The 26,062-nt window shown below is 37.6% G+C and overlaps 1 protein-coding gene across 2 annotated transcripts in view; it reads right to left on the reverse strand.

Annotated features, from left to right (window-relative positions):
* Positions 1-3,001: 3,001 nt before the first annotated feature.
* The window catches only part of lrch4 (leucine-rich repeats and calponin homology (CH) domain containing 4), a 56,549-nt gene continuing 33,488 nt past the window's right edge, over positions 3,002-26,062 (reverse strand). Inside the window, exons 3-18 of one of the 2 annotated variants that reach the window (XM_007242054.4) lie at positions 24,868-24,997; positions 23,924-24,029; positions 22,607-22,841; positions 22,154-22,250; positions 21,831-21,939; positions 21,601-21,713; positions 21,284-21,342; positions 19,985-20,125; positions 18,628-18,705; positions 17,383-17,440; positions 17,202-17,265; positions 16,981-17,079; positions 15,830-15,927; positions 14,882-15,019; positions 14,528-14,605; positions 3,002-4,171 (exon numbers count right to left, since the gene is read on the reverse strand). In XM_007242054.4, the coding sequence (XP_007242116.3) occupies positions 4,001-4,171; positions 14,528-14,605; positions 14,882-15,019; positions 15,830-15,927; positions 16,981-17,079; positions 17,202-17,265; positions 17,383-17,440; positions 18,628-18,705; positions 19,985-20,125; positions 21,284-21,342; positions 21,601-21,713; positions 21,831-21,939; positions 22,154-22,250; positions 22,607-22,841; positions 23,924-24,029; positions 24,868-24,997 (1,774 nt within the window). In that variant the 3' untranslated portion in view covers positions 3,002-4,000. Of the gene's footprint in view, positions 4,172-9,302; positions 13,574-14,527; positions 14,606-14,881; positions 15,020-15,829; positions 15,928-16,980; positions 17,080-17,201; positions 17,266-17,382; positions 17,441-18,627; positions 18,706-19,984; positions 20,126-21,283; positions 21,343-21,600; positions 21,714-21,830; positions 21,940-22,153; positions 22,251-22,606; positions 22,842-23,923; positions 24,030-24,867; positions 24,998-26,062 lie in introns of those variants that run through there. The other variant, XM_007242053.4, reaches the window with a different exon arrangement.

The raw sequence follows: 26,062 nt of genomic DNA on the forward strand, positions 1-26,062 counted from the left end.
TTAATGTACTTTGCTCAAGTTCATATTTGTTTGTTTTTCAGAATAAATGGATCTTTAAAAAAAAAAAAAAAACACTAAGCTTATTTGTGCTGGTGTATATATATATAGCCCCTGGCTCTGTGTCCTACTGCAGCACATTGGATTTGAAATTAAACAATGCCCAGGTGGTTACATCGTACAATATCAGCTCTTCCCTAGACATTAATGCAGCATTCAATGCTCATATTTATGGACCTTTTCTCAGTCTTGTTTTGAGAAAGTGAAACAGGGGTCAGGATCCAGACTCACGTCTTACTTTTTGGCCCAGAAAAAAAATCCATAGTTGCTTTACAATGATGATCCTCTGAGTTTTAAGGGATTTGGTTGGATCTGAGCAGTAACAGTGCTGCAGTATTCCTCAGAATTCAGCATGACCCCTTCAATGGCAGGAGCATCATCAATAATGAAAAAGAGCTATTGCCACTGAATTTCCACTAAGTACTCTTTTCAAGTGTCTGTACTTTTATGAAAGTCTCATTTAAACACTTTAAAGATGTTTACTTCACCTCATTCCAACACACAGTATATCTTTCTTTGTGCTGCATTGCATTCTCAACAAACACAGCGTCTACCTAAACTTGACACTGATTTTTTTGTAACATTTTAGCAGTTAGATAAGATGCTTTTTCAGGTGTTTTTTCAAAATCTGCTCTATGGCCAGATTAGGACATCCTGCAAATGCCAGCAAATCTTGCATCAAAATCAGAATTAAGGATTGCATGTATTTCTGTTTATAAATAAGAGTTAATCTACAGTTACAGTAGATACAGAAATCACCAGTACAATCTATTAAGCCCATACTTCTGCATGACGTCAATGCACAGGAAGGGTAGTCAAATATTTGGCACATCGCTGATGCTTTTTCTTCTTCTATTGTTTAACAGGTGACTCAACCTTCAGAAATTTGAAAAAAAAAAAAAAAAAAAACAGCAGGCAAACCAAAGCATAGTTCAGTTGATTCAGAATGAGACCACCTCTTTAATTGACTTCTTATTAAACTGTATCCTTGCTGCCCTCTTGTCTTTTTCTTTAGGCTCAACAGTGGTGTGAATCTTGTAGTAAAACCCTCTAAGTAAATGCTATATTGTTACACTTCAAATTATCAAACTATTTCCCATATATAACAGTATGTTTAATCTGTTCAACATCTGGATGACTGTACTCCAGGAATGATAGTTATAAACCTTTTAGGTATGGTTTTAACAAACCCCTGCCCAGCATATAAAGCACAAAATATAGCAACTAGCTCTTACAGCCTACCACACTGAGGCGAGGCAGTTAACGGTTATATACCACATATAAATATACAATATACAGCTCTGGAAAAAATTAAGAGACCACTTCAGTTTCTAAATCAGTTTCTCTGATTTTGCTATTTATAGGTATATGTTTGAGCAAAATGAACATTGTTGTTTTATTCTATAAACTACAGACAACAGCATGTATTTGCAGAAAATGAGAAATGGCTGACATAACAAAAAAGATGCAGAGCTTTCAGACCTCAAACTCTGGTTTTTAATCACAGTCATCATCTTGGCATGTTCCCCTCCACCAGTTTTACACACTGCTTTTGGATAACTTTATGCCACTCCTGGTGCAAAAAGTCAAGCAGTTCGGCTTGGTTTGATGGCTTGTGATCATCCGTCTTCTTCTTGATTGTATTCCAGAGGTTTTCAATTTGGTAAAATCAAAGAAACTCACCATGTTTAAGTGGACTCTTATTATTATTGTTTTGACATATACATACATAAACCACAAGAGAGGCTAGCAGCCTGTGGAGAATGATTATGCCCACTATGCAAATAGCATGACCAACATGAGGTGAAAACCCCTGCAGAATTGCTCAGTTGACCCATAATACACTAAAGAATGCTAATGAGCATGTGTAAAGAACAGTAGTTAGTCTGGGCTCAACTGGGGTCTAACTACAATTTATACAGTTCATTTTGCCAACGCAGATTGATTTTTTTTTAGTTAGATCAACTTCTAACAAGAAATGAATATGTTAGTTAAGGCAATATTTTTTTCTTTTGTTCAGCTGACTTAAGAAATCACATTAAGAAGAACAATTAATTGTTTTTGTTTGATTTTACAGTGTGGATGTGCAGCCTTGACAATCAAAAACCAGCTAAAATCATCTGGAACAGCTGCCAGCAAAAAGACGGTGTTGTGTTGGAAATTTCAGCCGGGTTAATGTTTTGGCTCTGTGTCTAATTGATTTAATCTCATTGTCAGTCTCATGTGCCCTGGTTTAATGACGCTGACCTCATGTTGAGCAACAACAGCATCACACTTTAGAGGCAAATGCCACGTTTAGAATCAGTCCTAGACCTTTTGATAGCTTATTGATGCTGCTACCTCCCACAGTGTGCCAAGAAATAACTGAGCAACCAAATGCCACGCTGATTGTAATTCTCTGAAATGAGCCGTTATGTTTAAAAGGCCTGTGATTACTGTTTTGGGCTCCTATACAGATGAAAACATGTCCTTAAATTAAAGCTGGCGTTCTGCACTTTTGCCTTCAGTGTGTTGGAATAGAACAAGATGAAGAAGAACAACAACAAAAACAACTTTACTTTCATAAATATACTTACAGGCCTCATTGTATATATAAGCCTAGTGCTTATACCTAGTGTTTTATCGCCATGTCACTTCTAGTGTTCATGAGCTTGCATTAGCTTATCATAGTGCTCTAATGACTTTGTGCTTATCTGAAGACTGCCACTACCACTCCTATGCAAGAGTAATTACCTGTGGAAAACCAATTAACTTTGCATTGTAATAGAGCCCAGATTACAGACATAATTAATTTTCAATTATAAACAAGTACCAACAAAACGATTATAGCAAGACTACCTCAGCAATGAGGTTCACTTGCGTGTCAAGTAAATATTTTGCCTGCATACATCATCCTGAAGTGAGGCCATTATTTGTACGAAACGAAAAAAAAAAGGGGACTCGATTTGTCAGGTTTACACTTATGTTTAATTTTCTTTCATTATTTCCTTTGTTCAATGCTTGTATTCGCCCAATAACTATTTGCTAACACAAAATGAACTATACATCCAAAAATCTGTACATGAAATTGTAATAAAAACTTTTGGAAGCCTGTATCATCATGAGCTGGTTCACTTAAACACGTCAAACATCCCAGATGGCATGATCATGTGGGTCTCATATGGTTGCAGCATGGGCTCAAAGTGCTCCAAGTCCATGCGCTTTATTATATAGTCCAAAGTTACTTTATTTAAGTAATTTAGTTGAAAATGAATATTATGTAGATGTTTTAAACAATGATTGCTCTATTTTAAATGTTTATTTCTTTTATTGCTGATGATTATGACGTACAGCCAATGAAAACCAAAAATCAGTGTCTCATAAAATTTGACTGCAGTATGGGCAGTGCACCAAGTCCTGCTGGAAAATGAAATCAACATCTCCATAAAAGTTGTCAGCAGAAAGAAGCATAAAGTACTGCAATAGTTCCATGACTGATTGTAGAAACTGTACACTAGACCTTTCATTTCCAAATGAAATTAAAAATTTACTGATGGTCAATAATGTTTTGAAGAGCCATGTCATCTGCGGGTGTTGGTCCACTGTTTAGTCCAAAGTCCAAACTTTTATGTAGATGCAGATTTTATTTTCCAGCACGACTTGGCACACTGCCTGATTTTTGGGTTTTCATTGGCTGTAAGCCATAATCATCAACAATAAAAGAAATAAACACTTAAAATAGATCACTCTGTGTAATACATCTATATAATATATGTGTTTTACATTTTCAACAGAATTACTGAAATAAAGTAACTTTTCAATGATATTCTAATTATTTGAGATGCACTAGTACTATATGCAGAGCTAACATGAAACCCCATGGAAACCCTTGAGTCCCAGTTAGACAACTCATACAGGCCCAACACGGGTATGTTATCTGGTATATAAGTTACGAGTCGCTAGTCTATGGGTTGTTGGCGTTTTGAGGAGGACAATGCATGACTAGGCCTCCAAGTTCCTGGCGAGAGCCACGGCGTGGGCCGGGCGGCGGCAGCTCCAGCAGGGTCTGGACGGTGGTGGCGATGCGAGTCAAACCTTCTTCCTCCAGGATCAGCTGAGACGGACACAGAGAGTCCTGGTGGGGGTTGAAGGAAACAGCACAAACGAGATTGAAATTAATTTGCAGAAATATGCAACAGGCTCAGCAATGGGCGACCTAGACTAATCCACGTGGACATGCACATGCGTACATACACATGAATAATGCAGAAGAAAACATCAGAATGGCTTTGCTTTGAAAGGGGTTTGTTTCGTAATTGTCAATAGCAGAACTGCAGCTCCCTCAGACTACAGAGTACTTATTCCCTGCTCATTCAAATCAGCAGTGGTTTTTGGCTGTGTTCACATCTGCAACAATTCATCTTGAAAATGTACCTGAATTCAGATTTGGATTCAATTCATTTAATAAGGTCTGGACACATGGAATCAGATTATACAGTAGAAAAAGCAGAATTTTTTTAAAATAAATGTTGATTTTGAAAGTGCACTGAAATCTGTACCCCCGCAATGAATGTAGTGGGCTTTGATATATTTTAGCAAATGTATCTTCCCCCCAATGTCAAACCCACTCCTATGCCTTTGTGTAGAACAAATAAGTAATATTGGATAATTTTCCTCAGTAAAAAAATGACCTAGTCAGACTTTTATTGTTTAATTTGTTTGATTTTCATTATTGACTTGTGTGGAAATCGGATGAAGTTTAGGTCAAATGTATGCAGAAATATACATTACATTACATTACATTACATTTGGCAGACGCTTTTGTCCAAAGCGACTTACAATATTGAAGTGCAAATAATAGAAGAGGTTAAGTACAAAAATAATAGAAGTTAAAAATAAAGCATCTATAGATAGGGCCTTAAGGAGGTCAGAGGGAAATAATGGAATAGAGGAGTAGAGAAGAGGAAGAAGGAGATGAGGTTAGAATTAGTTAGTTTGTTAGAGGTGTTAGGAGAGTAAGTGCTCTTTGAAGAGCTCTGTCTTCAGGAGTTTCTTAAAGATAGTGAGAGATTCTCCTGATCTGGTAGTGGAAGGTAGTTTGTTCCACCATTGGGGAACTCTGTATGAGAACAGTCTGGATTGCTTTGTGTGAGTGTTTGGCAAAGCGAGGCGACGTTCATTGGAGGAGCGCAGCGGCCGGGAGGTAGCATAAGCCTTCAGGAGCGAGTGCAGGTAGGAAGGACCCTGTACTGTCATCACCTTGTAGGCGATTGTAAGCACTTTGAATTTGATGCGAGCAGCAACCGGTAGCCAGCGGAACTCAATGAGCAGCGGAGTGACATGTGCCCGTTTTGGTTGGTTGAAGACCAAACGTGCTGCTGCATTCTGAATCATCTGTAGTGGTTTTACTACACAGGCCGGGAGGCCAGTTAGTACGGCATTGCAGTAGTCGAGGCGTGAGATTACCACAGCTTGTACCAGGAGTTGGGTGGCCTGTTGCGTCAGAAACGGTCGAATTTTTCCGATGTTGTAAAGCGCAAAGCGGCAGGATCGAGCAACTGAGGCCACATGGTGCGTGAAGAGAAGCTGGTCATCAACCATGACACCCAGGTTCCTAGCAACCTTTGTCGGTGAGAGAGAGAGAGAGTCGATGGTTATGGCAAAGTTGTGTTGAATAGAAGGTTTTGCTGGTATGACCAGAAGTTCAGTCTTTGAGAGGTTTAGTTGGAGGTGATGTTCCTTCATCCATGCGGATATGTCTGAGAGACACTGTGATATTCGTGCAGAGATTGAGTGATCATCTGGTGAGAACGACAGGTATAGAGTGTCGTCAGCAAAGCAGTGGTAGGAAAAACCATGTGAGCGGATAACCAGACCTAGAGAGGTGGTGTATATTGAGAAGAGAAGAGGTCCCAGTACCGAACCCTGGGGAACCCCAGTGGGTAACGAGTGGGCTGGGGACAGCCGTCCTTGCCATGACACCCTGAACGAGCGCCCAGTGAGGTACGATCTGAACCATGACAGCGCATTGTCTGAGATCCCCAGAAAATAAATGAATCTAAAGAGTTTGCAAACTACCAACCCCACTGTGGTTAGTGTTTTGCTACATGCTGAATAGCATAAACACATGAATTAGGCTTTTTTCTTGGCTTTAAATTTTATAGAACTCAAAGCTTCAGGCTCAGTGACCACAGTTAATGTAACACTCCTCCGCCAGCAGGCTTAGAATACACTATATAATATCCTATATAACTGTATAACATTCTACAGATGTAGTGATGAGTGCATTGTGGGGGCACTACAGTAAGACACTCAAGATCACTCTGAAATTTCATTTCACATTTCCAGCAACACAATGGTGCTGGAGTGGCTTAACCCAGCGTTTCTCAACCTTTTTTCTATCACGGCACCCTTTAAATATATGCGAGATGTCAAGGCACCCCAGTTTACGGACGGGGGGGGGGGGGGGAGGGGGGGGGTTGCTGGCGCAGTACTTCAGATGAGAACGAGGGGTGTTGCTGGCGGAATATGAAATAAAATAGCGCGTGCATCGCGTGGGGGGACAAAAACTTTACAGTGTGTCCCAATTTAGGGGCTGCATCCTTCAGAGGCTGTATTCGAAGACAGATTGCGTCACAGCTGCGCAGTAATACACCGCCTCTGTGGGTCGCATCCTTCAGAGTATGCTGCCTGTGAATTGGGACACACCCCGACACGAGCTGACTCTGGAAAGGAAATATGCACGTGAGGCGCAATATTTTGACGGCACCCCCGATGAAGCCAGACGGCACCCCAGGGTGCCGCGGCACCCTGGTTGAGAAACACTGGCTTAACCATCTAAGCGCTGGCCTCATCATCAGGGGGTCGCGAGTTGTGGCGGCTGTAGCAAGACGATGCTGCAGCCATCCGTGGCGCGGCATCCGAGTCTATGACAGAATAATTGGGCCCTCCATCTCCTCCCACCATCATCATCATCATCATCATCCTCATCCCCCTGGCTTATCTGTTGTGAATGCTAGCCAGTGTGGATGTCTGTTAGCTGTTAGCTGATTTAACAGAATTGGTAGTCAGTATTCTCAGAGTGGTTTGAGCTGTCCAGTGACATTGTGCTAATGGGAAAAGATGCGGTGGTGGTGCTTCACACACTCAAACCCCTCCTACCGCAATCACAGCACTGGTGGAAGTGTGTGTGTATGTGTGATGGTGGGAGAGAAACTGGCAATAGCTGAACAGAAAAACAAACTGCTTTAGAAGATCTAAATATAAAATGTAATGAATGTGTTGCTTATGACTAATGTGCTACTAGTGCTTTGATTTAAATGCTACTCTTTCTTGTGCACAGTGTGAACACAGCCTTAGCGGAGAGGTCACAAACGAAGCCATACTAAGAGCATGCACACAAATCAACACCCACTGCAATTAACACCCGCACTGGGAGTTTCTTCATGGAAACCTAGCAAACCAAGGTCTTTAACCCTCCTGTTACCCACAAATTTACTAACACTCTTTGTTCTTGGGGTCAATTTTAATTCAGCAATTTAAACATTCAGAAAAATGATTATAATTATACGTTAGCAAAAGTTTATACAAAGGTATTATATGTTTCTTTGTTGAATCAGTGGTTCTCGTATTACTACTACTACCAATAGTTTGGTGTTTGGTGTATGGGGGTGGGTGTAAAGGCCCTTAAATACAGAAGCATCTTGATATTTCTAAGGTGACTTATGCACTAATGATATTCTTAGTGCTAAAAATATTTAATTAGGTTAAAAAAAATACACCATTTTTTTAACGGACTAAGGCGAACCATATTATAAGGTTCTCTATCAATGAACATCTAGTTTCTGGTCTATTTTCTTACATAAGGCGCATTAAGCGACACTATTAAGGGTGCCTACATCAAAATGAGCATGGGTGTCACCATGTTTCCCTTCTAAAGTAAACAAAACTTTAATTCTCTCTAAAAAAAACAACATTTTTTTTTCAAAGTTAAATGAGTGCTGGATGTCAATCTACACAGGTTTAGCTCCTGAAAACGTTTATGTGGGTGAGTAAAGGGCTTCTGTTTATTTACAGTAAGCTTTCTAAGGGTAAGATTTTAGTAAAGTTTCTCCGGCACTAAGGCTGGGTGCAACACATTTAGCATTAGCGGATAACCGCTAAACTGAGTGTTCCAGTAACCCAGGGCGCTATCAGGTAGAGGTTCGTCCCACATAGCTTGTTTTAACAGGGTAAACGTGCAGACTACAGTCCGATATACTCGCCTTTGAACGGTGAAAGAGTTAGCATTGCAGTTAGCAGCTAATGCTAATGCTGTTACACCCAGTCTTAGTGCTGGAGAAACTTCATCAAAAACTCACCCTTATAACGCTGTACTTAAGCTGAGTGGCTTTATTGCTCTTTATAACCCGACTGGTAAATTTCATACATAAGGCACACTGACAATTGTCAAGAAAAATGTTATTTTATGTGCGCTTTTTAGTGCGAAAAATATGGTACTGTTGCAATAATATAAATCTTTAAACATTGTAACATTACATGATATGGATAATAAACAATAACAAACATATATTAATTATTAAAATAAATTATTAACTAATTAACTATTAAAAATAGCGACCTAACAATATGCAACACACATATGTTAAATATTGGCATTTCTGTTGTTTTATACAGTACAAATAGCATAAAGGCAAACTGACCTGTTAAAGAACACCAGTGTATACCAGATGTGTACAGGACATTTTATATTTAACTGATTGTCCTCATTAAATCATGTAAAGCCATTAAATAAAAAGCACAAAAACTAAATAATTTTTTTTGGAGATAATAAACAATGAATGGGGTCAAACTGACCACAAAGGTAATAGGAGGGTTAAATTAAGGGTCATGCATTTGTGCAGTGGAAGAAAATAAAAAAATAAAAGCTGAATGTTTTTTCACCGCACAATGCTGTAGAACAGCTCACAGCACCCCCACATGGAGTCCAAGATCTTTAACATGCTAAAGCAGGATTCAAACTCATGCAGCTTGCTTTCTTAAATTCAATCATTTCAGGCGTTTACAGACAAGTTCAACACTTACCTTCACTGTACACTGTAACACTGAAACAGCAGCAACACATGTAAAAGCTGCGGACAGAAACCTGAGAGAACACTGCTGGCTTGAGAGCAGAGGCAGAGAAAAGGCTGAAACAAACACAACTGCAGCAGATAACATAAAATCAGAATGCATGCACACTGGATTGGAAGCAGCACACAAAAACATGATCTTTTCTGCTTTTTTAATAATTTCTTTACAACAAAAAAATGTCTTAATCTATATAAACTTAGAATTAAGTTCATTAAATACATAAGCAGGATATAAATATTACAAAATACACATCTTGTTTCTTTAACAATTGCTTTTAAGATGGAAATTCAACTCTAAACCAGTTTGCTCCAATACATTAGACAAAGTTTTGGTTGAAACATTATTGTCACAATAATCTCATTTAACAAAAACAGGCGTGCGCATGTAAAGTGGGTGATATTAAAACTCTGTTTAGACCTGGTCACTTTATGTGACTAGCATATGAGTATTTAGATTCTATCCTAGGTATCCTGATAAGATTTTAGCCACATGCATTTAAATATGTACATACTTATTTGTAGTTAAAAGTGTTTCTAATTAGTGTGGGATGAAATATGCAAATTTTATCATTGCACATGAAAAATTAATGGTGTTTTCGGTGGTACTGGGATTGTATTGTATTGGGCTTCAGTTCAAGTTAATGTAAAGCAGATGATTTGAAGATTCAAGATTTTTGCATGACTGTGACAATATGCTATGTGTACTGTGTACTAATTAAACAGTCCCTATTCTGATTGGTTACATGGCTGATCTATAGTAGCTTGCAGTAGTCTGCTGAGATGAGCTCTTTAATTCAGTCGTTTCATTTCTCTACACTGTTAATTAATGTTAGAATTAGAAATGTGCTATTTGAGCAGTGTGTGACATTACTAAAGTGAGATCTGCTGAATGCTCCAGAAATATTTATTTTACATCCGCTTTCCACGTATTACGTGTTTGAACAAGCTTTTTTTAAATTGCGTGTACAAGAAGAAAACACCTCTGTGAAAAGGATTCAGCAATAATTTGGATAAGTGAAAATTAACCCATTTCTAAACATTCCATTTCTCCACTCACATTCCTATCCTTTCATTCAAGCGTCCTTCTGTTTCTCCTTGCCTTTTCTCGCGCTCTTTCTCTCTCTTCTCCTATGTGCCCTTATCACTCCCTCCAGATGAGCGTCTGCTCGTTAGTCAACTGTCTGCAAAGCTGCTAAATCACATTAAGTATGCAGGGAACACAAAAGCAACAGCAGCATACAGTACTGGGGGAACATGGGTGCTCACAACACATTACCAGCCTAAAAACAACACTTCTGACACATTTAGAATGCGGCCAAAGGAGCTTAACAAGGGTTTAGAGGAGTAGGATTTCAACAGGGATCAATTTGAGGAAGTCTTTTGCATGATTTATTAAAATCTGTGGTGTCTATTTGGTCATTTGCATGCTTAAATGCAAGCCTATATTACTGTGTATATACACATATATAACATAACGTACTCTACAAGTCATTTGTGTCCTGCATCAGAACCCTGAGATAAGCTCAGTGAATTTCAGTCATTATTTTATTTTCCTGACCAAAACAGGCACTTATCTCAAATCAGAAGTATCTTAAGTGTCTTATTATGCAATTAAGTGTTAAGTGCCTCACATTTTTGGTCACAGCGCCACCAGAGCCAATCAGGATTCATGCTGTGAGTCCTCGTTTCACCCAATACTGCTGCTCAACACAGGAATGCATAAATAAATAAACAAATAATAACTTAGTCACATGTAATACAGTAAGCTGGCAGGAACATACATACAAAAAAAAATAAAACAATAACAGAACATAACAGCTTTGAGACATTTGTTTCTGTACCATAAGACATGAATATAGCTTTGAGTGCAGTTGTACAACACCACTGCTCCCTTGTGGTCACAGTTATAAGGACAACATAGAAAAGAGCTGCAAACATTTAGAACATTTAATTCCAGGTCCTAATAAACCCCAGCCAATTAAAAAAAAAAGAAACAGTGAAGTGGGAATCAATCATAATGCTGTATTTAAATAACTAACTATGTACACATTGTTCCAAAAAAAACTGGATATAATAAACAGATACTAGGGATAGTAACAGGGACTGGGGCTCGGCTAACCAGCCTGAAGTGGTTCAGGTTTAGTCTGGAGGCACTGGAGGCACTTTTTTTTTTTTTTTTTTTTTTTTTTTTTTTTTGCGAGAACCGAGAGGAGAAAGTGGTTGAAACTTTAAAGCCCTTTAAACAAGCTGTGAGGAGCTTTTACTCTTTGTGCCAGTAAAGTACAAAACAGGGGCTGAAACACCAAAAGCAGCATTTAGGAAAAAAACACGCTCTGCCCAAGGGACACATATAAAATACTACACCATCCTGGAAAACTGACTGGGCGTGTATGCTAAGGCAAAGCGGTGGAGAAGCCCTTTGGGAACTGAACAGTAAGAACAAGATTACAAGATCATTTCAAAAGTGAGCGCTCAAAAGTGAGGGATGTGTTAAAGATGCTTTTTTGTAGTGTCTGTAAAACTAGAAGGGGATCCAGAAAAATAAAATAAAATCTGTGGACATCACTCAGAATGACATCACTTAAAAATGAAGGTGCTAGAAAAGGTGCTTCTATGAAGTAAAGAATAGAACTTTTATCATGTTCTTAATGTATTCGGTTTTTAACAAGTGAATTTAGCTTATTTACTGAGTAGGTTTTACAGAGCAAAGTTTTAAGCTGTGCTGGGTTTCGGATTGATCCGGGACAGGAAATGACGACCCAGTACTCCCAGTACACCTATAACACCAGCTTGTTCGTAGAACTACGCTGCCAAGCAAAGAACCATCAAGGATCAACCGTCCCCAAATATTCAATATTTATAGAATATTTTCTTTGCTCTCTTAATAATCAAGGAACCTTCATGGTACCTATTCATATTTACACCTGATGACTTAAAGTGTGTCTAGATTTAAACTGGTTTCTGGATTGTGTCCTGATAAATATTTTAACGACAAGCACTTATACTTGTTACTCCATATAACTAGAGATGCATTTGACTAAAATCTGACTGCTATGAAACGAAATGTAACAAGTGGCTTAGAGGCACCTCAGATCACCTACAGAAGTCATTTGATCATTTAAATTTGTAAATTTGTATCTGTTATAATTGTGCCATGGGAAGTGCTATATAAATGACTGAAGCAAAACTGTGGTACTATGAATAGACAGTATAGAAAAAATCTATATATCTATAAACATAAATAATGTACGAAGTAACACAAATTTTGTGATACATTTTAATGAAAGTAGTTGTTCTTGTAAGCTAGTCTAATGAACAAAGCTTTGTGCAGATTTGTAGATCAGTTTAATTTTATATATTTTTTCCAGCTCACTTAATTCAACACCATTAAGCACTGATTTACCAAACCAGCTTTTGATAGTTGATAGCTCTAAATAAGATTAGACTCTGAGGAGAAGAGCTCTGGAAATTATTAAACAACCAGAAAAATAAATACGGCCATCATTAATTATTATACTATTGTTACTGGTATTTATTAGAATATTTTTTATTCTCTGCCTAAATAAACAAACACTAAATGCCCAGATAAGGAACATTTTAATTCAGATCCAATCCACAGCTACCAAAATGTTTGCACAGTAATTCAAAAATGGGCTGTTTTTGCACTTTTTAAAATATTATGCCTTGAAGCATATTACTGGTACTATGTAACAGTGGTTCCTCTTATTCATGCTCCAAAGAACCCTTTCTTGCACCATCATTTTTAAGAGCATATCATTTGAATAGTCATTCTGCAGCCAGTTTTGTAACAGTATTCTACCTTTTTTTTTTTACGAACAATCTGTTAATATAGATACAGTATAAATCAGTCACTGTGTATTGCATGCCAATGCATTACAGTTTATAGTCTAACAGTACAGTATTGGCTTTAAGTGTGCATACTGTGCCATTGCCAGGCTGTCTGGATGGCAGTGCATGTAGATTTGCATCTCCATCCTGCTCTGTCCTGCAGTGAGCAGCAATATGCCTCGTCTCTCAGCCTGTGCCAGCGCTGTAAAAGTGCACTGCTGGGAAGCTTTGCTAATGTGTGTGAACTCAACACGCTGGCACTGATTAGGACGAAAGACCCAATGCACACTCTTGCGTACACACACGCACACAAACGTACACAAACGCACAGTCTATGCAATCAGGTATTGGTAGAGCAGGTAGAGCAGCGCCATGGCGAGGCAGTAGAAGAGCAGGAAGCCGTTGGGAACGATTGGGAAGGGAGAGAAAGAGGAAGAGAGCGCTTTCTTCTTCTCCTTCAGCTCCTCCTCTCCTCCCATCAGCAACACAGCCTCCACACAGCGCTGCACTGCACGCATCTTACTGCACAGGACATCAGAAGCTAAACAAATGTCCGCCTGAGAGCGTGAGAGAGAGAGAGAGAGGGACGGAGCAGAGAAAAAGAGAGAGAGAAGAGGAAGAGGGAGAGAATGACAGATAAAAGCAGAAAGGGGAAAGTTGATGTAGAGTGAAAGAGAAAAATGTAAAAAACAGAAAGATAAAGAAATAAAAGGAGATGGTGAAAGAAAAAGTTTAAAGAGTGGTGCCGATAGAGATAGGAATAGGGAGAGACAAATAAAGATATAAACAAAGATAGATAAGAGGAGAAAAGGAGAAAGACAGAGAAAAAAAGAATATAAAAGAGACAAAAACAATTAGGGGAAAAAAGGAATAAAAAATTAAGAAGAGACAAAGAAAAAAGAAAAAGAGAAGAAAAAAAGAGAGAATATAGAAAGACAAGAAATAAAAACAAACACAAGAAGGAAAATGAAAATAAGAAAAAGGACAGAACCAAACAAAAAAGAAACAAGGGCGATCAGGCAGGTAAAAAAATTGATTGACAGAGAAACAAAGAAATAAAGGAGAAAGACAAACAGAAGAAATGAAAGAAAAAGGTACAATAAGAGAAGATAAGAAGAATGAGATAAAAATAAGAAACAAATTGAAGGATGGAGAAGAAACAAAAGAGAAAAAGGGGAAAATAAGAGATAGAAGAGAAGAAATTGTGGCAAAAAAGAGGAGTTGGAAAGGAGAGCATAAAGAAATGAAAAGATAAATTCATGTAGATGCAGAGAAAGAAAGGCAGAAAGAAAGAAAGAAAAAAGAAAGAAAGATTGATGAAGGTAATGTGAAAGAAAAGTCAAGAAAAAGAAAGAGCAATAAGGGTTAAACAGGCGTAAAGCACAATGCATTAAAGACAATGAGAGCAATAATACAAACAGCACAATAAAGAGCCACACACTGAGGACAACACAGCAAAACGGAACGGGTTCAGACACACAGCCGGGCAGGAAGACAGGAAGGTCATTTACCTCGGGAACACCCAACTTGCGGCAGGCAGCGATGAAGTTTTCAACATTGAGACGACACTTCGCAGCACTCAGTTTAGGCTGAACAGATTTAAGGGAAAAAATTCACTGAATTAAATATGACTGTGAAAAACAGAACACACAGAAATAGAACATACACTATAAACAGTGTACCAAACAGCTCTTTTACTGCATTCATATTTGGAAATATGAAGAGACTGAGAATAGTAATATCCTCTGTAGAGTACTGTAAAAAAATTTTAGACGCAATATGTAACAATGATTTAATATTTGGATAATAAGACCTATAGTAAAATGCTTGAGACAGAGATTTATTTAAATTGATTAAGAACTCACCACTGCTGGAGACGGAATGTGGATGATGGACACTGATCGAGGGCGTACGTGATTGGCAAGCTGGCAAAGGACTGTGCCGTTAGACAAAGCTTCTCCTAGATCTTCAGGAAGAGTGATCTTCAAACGAGATTCTAGAGACTGAGATTGACATGCACACATCCGTATCAATTAGAAAAGAATACTATGAGCAGTTTTGACCAGTGAAGAATCCCCTCCTTGTGAAAAATACAGTGGTGTTTTCCCTTCCTTGTTTCCTGATTTTTTGCATGTTTTTCACACTTAAATGTGTCAGAACATCAAACCAATTTAAATAATAGTCAAAGACAACACAGGTGTCGATTGAGAACAGGTGTGGCAATAATCAGGCCTGGGTGTGGCTAGAGACAGTGTACTCAAGTCTCAGAAACCACAGTGACGGCATGTTTTAACAGGGGGCCATCACTTTTTCACACAGGGCCATGTAGGTTTTTTTTTTCTCTTTTAATAATAAACACATTATAAAATTATAAAAACATAAAAATAGCATTTTGTGTTTACCTGTGTTGTCTTTGACTAATATTTAAATTGGTTTGATGTTCCAAAACATTTAAGTGTGACAAACATGCAAGAAATCAGAAAATCAGGAAGGGGGCAAACACTTTTTCACACCACTGTAGACTAAAAGTGAGTTACTTTTCTACTGTAAAAGAGTTAAAATATGCAGTCATTCAGGCTCGCAACTAATTGCTGTGCAATTTTACACATATCTTAGATATAATTGTGACAGCAATTGTAGGCAAATGCTTTATAACTAAATCTCTCAGAAACAAAAAAAAAAGTGAGTGTGAGAGTGTGGGAGAGGTCACATTGAATCAGTCAGTCAGTAGAACTGATTACAGATACAGAACAATGGAGAAAAAAAAGAAAAGGAGAAGAATGAAGAGACTTATGAGGAGTTAAGATCTTTACCTTGCGTAACTGAGAAACCTCTGCCTTGTCCTCTCGAGGGGATTTAATCACAGAGCGAGACTCACTCCGACCTGCCTCAGCCAAACACTGCACTGAGCCTGAAACACAAACACAATATATATATATATATATATATATATATATATATATATATATATATATCAATACCAGCTGTTTTAAAATCATTTAATAACTATTCAATAGACAATTGGACATTGGTGTTAGGATAAAAACACTAGCAGAAAAAAGAAGATGTTGTGTAAGGTGTATAAAAATGAGCAGGATTAGATTTTTTTTTTCAAAATAGAGCATTATTGACCCTACAACTCTGAAACAAATGTACTATACAGCAGCTAAACCTGTAAACATAATAATATAACAATTAATTTTATAGCACCTTTCATACATAAAATGCAGCTCGAAGTGCTGTACATATAGACAGGTGATCAGATTAAACTAAATTTAAACATTTATTTAAAAATTTAAATTAAGTAATTGAAAATTAAGATGGCAATATAAAATAAAATAACTACTTAATAAAAATAGTTTATATAGGAAAGCAATGAAAGCTGCAAAAGGGCAAATAAAATAAAATTAGGTATGATTATAAAAGGTTGTAGCTAAAATAAATAAATTTAATAAGTTATTAAAACAAAATACTGCTTCCTTACTTCTCTTCTTATTAACTTTAAACACTAAAACATAACTAAAGTCATAAAATAACTATATACAGTATGCAGGTACTGCTTTGAATATATGTTGGATGTAATTGACTGTATAGTATGTGTACAGCTGCAGCACCATCTGCATTCAAACCACATTTTCATTACTGTCAATCAAGTTAACCTCATCTAATCAAACATTAAAAACTACAGTCAAAGCAAAAAAAATAAAGATTAAACTGTTTTTATTGTAAATATCAATCATGAATATAACTTTCTATATTGATTTCTCCAATTTAGATGAGCCAAATAACCCATCAAAGCACTAGAATCCCCCCTAAGCCTCCTCCATGTGGAAGTCAGCCAGCATGGTCTACTGTACTTCCTTGAGGTTGCAATGTCTTAGTCTGTAAATGTCTTTATATTCTGATATAATTGTGTGTGTGTCTGTGTTTGTGTGTGTCTGCGTTTGTGTGTGTGTGCCTCTACCGGACGGCTTGACGTTACAGCGGGAAGAGGTACGGAAGAGAAAGCTGTTGGGTTTGGGGGCAGTGCCAGTGGGAGAGCAGGGTTTATTGTAGGGCACATCTAAAAAACAAATACAGAAATATCAGAAAATAATACAGACGACATCAACACTCTGAAAAATATGAGCTCAGCTACACAAAGAATAACGAAAATATGTGCAAAAACAGTACAGAACTTCTAACCTGTTCGGCTTGTTGAACGCTGAAGAGATACTGAGTGAATAGTAGAGCTCATCTGATCCGCACTCTAAAAGAAGCACACAGAACTAAATGAATAAAGTGTATATAAAAAAATAATAATGACCACTATACATAAATAAAAGTAATCTATGTTTGAGAGCAAAAGAGTGATATAGATACTGACCGCACATCTCTGCCCAAGTCCATTAACAGAACTGATGATGCTGTCTATAGACTCAACACTAGATGGAGACAGAGACAGTTTGTGTCTTAAACAGGCCCCAAAGATACATTACAAACATGTCCAAATGTTTGTGGACACCCTTTCTAATGAATGTATTATTTAGCGACTTTAAGCTGCATTCACTACTGATACAAATTTTCAAAGTGTAAATGCACACACATATGCACAAACACAGCTTGTTTGATCCCTGTAAAAAGTACTGCCAATAGAATAGGACTCTCTGGAGCAGTTAAACTTGAACCTATTAGCACCACTCATAATGGCAGGCTGGATGATGATGGAATGATGATGCTCCATCTAAAACTTTGGAATGAATTGAGGATGAAGTTAGAATGAGGTGGGGTGAAGCTGTGATCATCCAGCATCTTGACCTCACTGAGGAATGTTCTAGAAGGAAGCCATCATCCCTGAACAGTAGACAAGGTTCATCAACGTTTTAACCCATACATTTCCATGATTTTTTCATGACTTTTTTATGACCATACGATTTTTAAAACATCAGGTCAGACATGGAAAATAAAAATAAAACTATAATTAAAACTGATTATAGTGGGCCTAAAATGATTCATTTATTTCAACAAAAGCAGGATAAACTAAACATCATAAAACTGGCTTAATTCTGTGTCTGGGTCACCTGCTCAGGTTTCTTCTGAAATCAAGGCCATTGCTTTGAGAAGGCTTTACACAAGATATTGTAACACTGTGTGAGGATGTGACTGCATTCAGCCACAAGAATGGTCAGATAAGAGTCCGGATTCTGATGCCAAATGATTCATTTTTAATCCCAAAGTAATAAATGGTGCTCCATCACTCTAAACAAGGCAATTTCCACTTCTCCATGCTGACTCATTCTATTAGTAATGCTTTTATATGGAGATTATACAAGCAGTGTGTGCACAATATCGGTGTGTCCTTAAAATACCTTCAAGTAGCTGAATTTGAAGCTCAAATTCAGCTACTTGAAGGTATTTTAAGTGTGTAGTGCATTTATTAAGAAACATTTTTCCTTTATTTAAACCTGTCAGGATTGTGCATCTTGTTGATCACGCACCCCAAGTTTTAATGGCTGTCATTTTGCTACCAAGTCTGGGGTAAAAAATGACGCTTCGCATACTGAAACAGACGCTTGCGCAGTCTCAGTGCAAACCACAGAGCACAACCAAGGCCCCAGCTCTCAGTTCTTACCCTGAGACACTTCCTGTTCCTGCCTGTTTGGCTGTCGCCGCCGCGTGACTTCCTGTTTTCACTGCCGTCTTCTGCAAACTGGAGCAAAACACCACACTGTCAAAATCAATGAACTGTCTAAACAAAAGCACAACCTCAGACTCTTTTAGCAGTCTTTTGTTGAGTGCGATACTGTCCAACATTAGATACACAATACAGACTCCGGATACACTCATTGTTCTGCTGATTCCTTTTGGTTTCATTACTATTCAAAATCATTCTGTTCAATATGATGCAACCAAATGATGAAGCAACAAATGAATCATCAAATATCAATGGTTTCCTGTAAAGCTAAATGCACAGTGGCTTGCAAGAGTATTCATACTCCTTAAACTTAAAATCTCAAACCTTAAAATGAAAATGATACACGGTTTTTACATTTTTAACCAAATAGAAATATGTGAAAAGTGTGACGTGCAAAAGTTTTCAACTTCCTTCAACCCCTAAATAAAATTAAGTGCAATCAATCGCCTTCAGAAGTCACATAATTATTAAATACAGTCCAACTCTGTGTAAATTAGTCTCAGTATAAATACACCAGTGAACAAACAGCATCATGAAGACTAATGAACTCACCCTACAGGTTCCACTATGTGTGGTGTAAAAGTAACACTGCTCCACATCCTAAACACGCCATCCCCACTGTAAAACATGGTGGCGGCAACATCATGCTGTGGGGAAGTTTTTCTTCAGCAGGGACAGGGAAGATGAGTGAGTTGATGGGAAGATGTATGGAGCTAAATACAGTCTAATCCTGAGTTACAGTGGAATGGTTTAGATCAAAGAATATTTATGTGTAGAATGGGTCTGTTCACAGACGCTCTCCTTTCAACCTGGTTGAGCTTCAGCTGTTTTATAAAGAAGAATGGGCAACAATCTCAGTTTCTAGATGCACAAAGCTGCTAGAAATATAACCCAAAAGATGTGCAGCTGTAATTGCAGAAAACGGTGGCTCTACTAAGTATTGATATAGGAGGATTTAATACTTTTGTACGTCAAACCTTTCAGATTTTCTTATTAATATTTGGAAAGCCATGTATCATTTTCGTTTCACTTTTATGTATCATTTTGTGTTGGTCAATGACTTTAAATCTCAATAAAATACATTCAAGTTTGTAGTTGTAATGTGAAAGTTTGAAAGCCAATGAAAGTGAGTTTTTATGCATCATTCAAAAGCTGGATTTTCTTTCTTCAGTTCAGTCTCACCGCTCACTGTGCCAATTCCCTCTGGGTTGTGAATGTATCATTTTTTGATTATATTTATACACTTTATTTCTCTGCACCCCAGTCAGCCCTTCTTGGCCTTGGCAATACTTACGCAGTGTCCCTGGCCCGATCTCTCTGCTGCTGCTGCGCCCGCTCTCTCTCCTGCCACAGTTGCAGCGTGCCAGGCCTTCTCTTCTCCTCCAGTGTGGGACTGGATGGAGAGCCTTCTGTTGAGTCACTGCTCACACTTTTTCTGCAGAAACAGAGAGGTATACTGTTAGGAGAAGGGCAAAACTCTCCATTGGCTAAGCAGAAAGTTAAAGAACATTACCGTCTAAGAGGTACTAGGTTGATGTACAAGTACAAGTTACAAGAAAAAACAAATTCATACTAACCTACATAAAGGAAAAAGGCGTTTATGCCAGTTAGTACCACCAACATTTAAGTAAATTAGCCAAAATGCTCAGCTTAGGAATTAAAATGGCTTTAATTCTCTGTCCTACAATGTTTTAAAATAGAAAGGTGTGGTTAGGCCAAACTTGACTTTATCAATAAGGATTTCACAGAATGTTTAAACAAATAATTAAATAAATATTACAAATGTAATGTTTTCAGGTCTGTGTGGACAACGGAAGGAGCTTTTATTTTTGCCTTGTTTTTCCTGTAACTTTGATTCAACCCAAACTGCGATGTCAGGACCTTCGAATATTTGCAATAATTGTCTGTTTAATATATTTTATGCTTGTTTTTTACTTGTTTTTAGGTTACACAACCTCTCTCAACATGACATAAAGAAAATATAACTAATCTTACATTAAATCAGCTCTCTTAATGTTCTAAATCACATCAAACTGGTAGTAGCCTAATAAAGTAATGTAATGGTAGTATAATAATAGAGAAATCAGACATAAGTACAACCTGGACATATGTATACCATGAAATAAAAGGTCTAAAGAACAGATTAAACATTAAGACCGAGCCTCCATGGTTTCCAGTGTAAGTATTAGTTGCCAGTGTGGACAGCCTTTACTTAATAGAAGTTGTGTTTGCAGTTCTGCAGCCAGGGATTCTGGGAGGAAACTTAACTATATGGGAGGAAAAAAATCCCACTGTTGACTTTTCCCAGATCAGCAAACACACACTGAGGGTTTGACCTTGTCAAATGCCAGAGGGAAAACAGAAGAGGGGGGGATGGGATGAAAGAAGATAGAAAAGGAAGACAGGAAATGGCAGGAATCCATTTTCTCTAATTAGAAGTTTTTGCAAGTAAACTCCATATAATACAAATCAATTATTTGAAACGATTCTTGTAATTTAACAAACCAAAAGCATGATTAGTCATCCCACACACTGGCTATTACTCATGATGATGAGGATGTGTTGTCAGGGCTGTGTGTACATGGAGATTTACCTGCTGCCTACGGAGTCTGGGCTCTGGGAGGGCGTGGTTTTTCGACTTTCTGCCTTTTCCTGAAAGACACAAACATACGTAAATACTAATGTGTAATGATATGCAGCAAAAATAAACATTTTATCCACTTAATTTTATCAAAAAATAAGCACATAACACAAATATATATGTAAAAATATATATATCTAATCTTCTTTTAGAATAGTAAATATCTAAATTTTCCTGGGTGTGTATAAAACTGACAGTAAATATTTCCTAGATTTGGCAGAGAGACATAAATTTAACAAATTATGTTAGATATGAAATGTCCTCCTGACCTGTGGGGGTGATGTTTGCGGAGGACTGGGAGGCTCTGGCTTGCAGCTCTCTTCTTCCTCTTCTGTGACGCTGCTGTCAATAAAGTCCACCTGCTCCAAATCACCATTTACTACTGAAAGAGGACGGAAGAGGGGAAGACAGAAAGAGATGTATTTAAAGACACTTTCAGCTAAAAAGACAAATGTATAATGTACAACTGACACATTTTTGTGTGTGAGATGGTCAATACCTCTGGGGGTACTCAGCAGCGTATCTCGCTCCTCCTCTTCTTGTAGATTTGTGTGCTCACGAGAAATTTCAGCTAACCTCAGAGATCGCTCAGAGAAATCATCTGCAGACTGGAAGAAGAGACACCACATATGCACACACTTAGAGGCCTGCTAACCAGCCAGAGCCCATTTCAGACCAAAGCCAGAGCGTTTTTTTTGTATGTTTTTCGGATACAAACACTTGTCTTATAAAATACTATCATTCATATTTAAAGCTACATATAAGATATCAAATGCTGCAGCAGCTTCATATTGATTAAATACACATTCTTACTGCTCTTACCTCATTTCCTGACCATCTCTTGCTACCACTGTCCACGCTGTTAAAGCCTGAGTCCAGACCACCATAGGGACCAGGGAACAGCTCCTGGTCTGAAAGGCTAGACACACAAAAACAGAGATTGGATTCAGTTTAGTGCTCCTCTGGACATTTTTTTTGGATAGCTGGAGCCATAATTTCTGTTTTATCTCAGTACCCTTACCAACTTAATAATTTAGCTTCAGTTAATTCAAAGGCCCACCAAAATACACTCAACACCATTTTTTAAATGAATGCATTCAGGCAAAACAATCACAGCAGAGAAAAATATACCACCTAGTCCCATCCCTCTATGTCTCTATCAGACATTCTTCAATTAATTAAAAACTCAACCAGTTTCCTCCACCATTACTCCCACCAAATATCATTTTTTCTAACACCCGTCACCTCCCCCCTCCTCTCATCCCTTTATCCTACCAAGTGGGCCGCAGAACTCTCTCCAGTGGGTCCTGGCTCCTCTTGCAGGCTTCCATGTTCAGGTACTTGAAGATGTGGTACTTCCCTTTGGAGCATATCTGGGCTGGAGGCATCTGTAGAGGGTTGTTGTCCAGAATGATGGTCTGCAAGTGTCTCAGGTGCCGATAGCACACAGGAATATGGGAAATGCGGTTGCATGATACGTCTAGACGTACAAGTGGCAGCTCAGACAATTCTGTACAAAAAGGAAACACAATGTTACACATAGTGTTTAAAGTTCTATTACAGTTATGCTTTCATAATAATTATAAGATAATGTTAGAAATTATTTTTGTTCCCTTGCTTCATATTTATCTACATTTTAAATAAAACAAATGAGATTCTGCTTGTTTGCTGCAGCATGTTATCCAAGACTCAGAGACTGGAGGGGTATTAGCATTAGCCGCTAACCAAGCTTAGCCCTAGCATTTTCGCCATTCCGAGGTGAGTATATTACACTATAGTCTACACATTTACTGTGTTAAAACAAGCTATGTTGGACGAACCGCAAGCTGATATCGCCCTGGCTTATTGGAACACTTAGGGGTCCTCAGTGTAGCGCTGTCGGGCAGCATTAGCCGCTAACCTAGCTAGCACTACCGGCTAGCTGCTAATGTGAAAGCTGCTGCACCCAGCCTTACTGGAAATATGGAAATCTAAGCTTACTGTAAATAAACAAAAGCTCTTTACTCAGCCAGAACAGAAATCTGTGTAGATTAACATCCAGCGATCGTTTGATCGCTGGATGTAGATTAACATCCAGCGATGTTTTTTTTTTTTTTTTTTAAGAATTACAGCTTTGTTTATTTAATTTAGCTTAGCTTTATTAGAAGGAAAACATGGCGACATCCCTGTTCCTTACTAGTGCCACATAATGCGCTTTATAATCTGGTGTGCCTCATGTATGTAAATAGACCAGAAAATAGACGTTTATTGATAGTGTGCCCTATAATAAAATATATAATGATAATATATATAAAATACAGTGTCATTATACACAGATTGTCTATTATTATAATGGTATATTTTTGCAATGGTCTCCAGCCATATTTCTAGTGCTTGTAAAAGCCCACCTTTTTTCAGTGTCTGAACATCTCACAGTAAAAGGCAATACACTGGAGACCTGATAAAAGCATTAGTGAGTCCAGTCCTATCAGTAGCATTGCCCTTAGGCTTTGGCAGGTACGGGGAAACAGCCTGCCGACTGTTGTCTAGCTTCAGGTCCCCATAGAGACAGGCTTTGGTGTGTGTATATGTGTGAGACAGAGATGATCTAACCCTCTGGCAGAGTCGTGAGCTGGTTTCTCCTCAAGTTCAAATCCCGTAAATACTCCAGCTGACCCAGCTCCGCTGGCAAACACTGCAGCTCATTACAGCTCACATCCTGCAGACGAGGACAAAGAGAATACACTGCCTGTAGAAACCAGCATTCACAGCAGTTCATCACATACATTTATACATACAGTATATATCTGCTGTTTCCATTTCATTTTAACCTGTATTTGTCACAGTTTGATCAGGAAAAACATATTCAAAAATAGTTTTCAATCAGTACATTGGGTTTGTGTATGTTTTTAAATATGTAATGTGATTACTGTTTTGTTTAAGGTCTTCAAAAGTAAGAAAAATATATTTTACATAATTCAACACTAAAACAAATCGATAAAACACTTTCAAAAACTAAAGTGTAAATTTACAAATAAATATGAATGAATATGTAATTCAAATAGTAGAGTTTAAAAATTATTAAGAGTTAATGGCCTGAGATTAGAGCTGGGCAATATGACAATATTGTACTGTATTGTGATAAATTTGTTATTGTGATAAATGATGCATATCTTTGAGTATATTATGGATGAAATGCAGAAAAAAAAAGAAAGAAAAAAAAAACTAAAAATTGCTGTATTTATATAATTATAGTATTTAATTAGCTTAATATTTTAAAGAATTGTTTACATGCATGTGAAAATATGATAAGAATTGTGTATCATGACATATTGTGATAAAATATTCTTTCCATATATACAATTCCTTGTTCAGATTAATATAATTTATTTATATATACATAAACACAACAGGAGAGAAATAAAAAGAGTGACTGTAAGAAATAAAATAGAGAGGGAAGAGAGAGAGAGAGAGAGAGAGAGAGGGAGGGGGGAGTGTTTGGTGAGGAATGAGGGGGAGCGAGAGAAAGCTGACACAGTGGTGAGAGTTGTACGTACCAGTTGTCGGAGATGTGTCAGAGTGTGCATGGAAGCGGGCAAGACTGATAACTTGTTGTTGCTGACGATAAGGACTCGCAGCAGAGGGAGCTGACATACTGACGGGGGCAAGCTGGACAGCTGATTTCGACTGAAACACACACACACACACACACACACACACACACACACACACACACAAAGATCAGCTTAAATATTCATCAAGATTAAGATTCAAGTCAAAGCAAAATCACAATATTACTTTTCTTTTGACCTAATATTTTATATTACGGTGTCTTTTCCAGGCAACACAGAACTAAATTAGATCACAGATCGAATCTAAGATGTTTGCTCATCCATTACCAGATGAAATCAGTAAAGGCAAGTCCAAGGCATGTTTGGGGCCTGAAGCTTTTCTGCTTTTGCACTGAAGCGACAAGGCTCATGCAGCTTAAAGTTTATACCACATGGAATATTCAAATACAAACTATCTATATATAACTATTATACAAAATATCTATGTATAATGTAATGTGATTTCTGTAATTTTACAAACTATTGGTAATAAACATTTACAAAACTTAAAACTTTATGAATATGAACTTGTTTTCTTTGCATTATTTGAGGTCTTTTTTTGTTATTTCAGCCATTTCTCATTTTCTGCAAATAAATGTTCTAAATGACAATATTTTTATTTGGAATTTGGGAGAAATGTTGTCCGTAGTTTATAGAATAAAACAGCAATGTTTATTTTACTCAAACCTATACCTATAAATAGCAAAATTAGAGAAACTGATTCTCAATATTTCTCAACAGTCTCTATTCCATAGCTATATTTATAATAAATACAATACTTTTATTTTTGCTGTGTGCTTATAATATAAAGTGTTGTTAGTTAATTGTTTGTACAGTATGCTTTGTAGAATAGCAGCTATTGCTATTGCAACTAATTGGCTTTCAAATAAACAATAAACAACAGTATCAATCACAAATTGTTTCATACATAAAACAAGTAAATGTACTGGGACACTTGCAAGTGTTTTGTTTCTTCTGAAATCAAGGATATTAAAAAAGAGTTTATTCTGCTTTTGTTGAATTAACTGTCTCTACTGTTCAGGGAAGGCTTTGGTTGGATGATGAGGTCATATGGGATGACCATTCTCCAACAATTGAATGGAGACCATTATTCCAGAGAACAGTTCCACTGTGTACCCTT

Source organism: Astyanax mexicanus, chromosome 8 (assembly GCF_023375975.1).
Source record: "Astyanax mexicanus isolate ESR-SI-001 chromosome 8, AstMex3_surface, whole genome shotgun sequence".
Lineage (NCBI taxonomy): Eukaryota > Metazoa > Chordata > Actinopteri > Characiformes > Acestrorhamphidae > Astyanax > Astyanax mexicanus.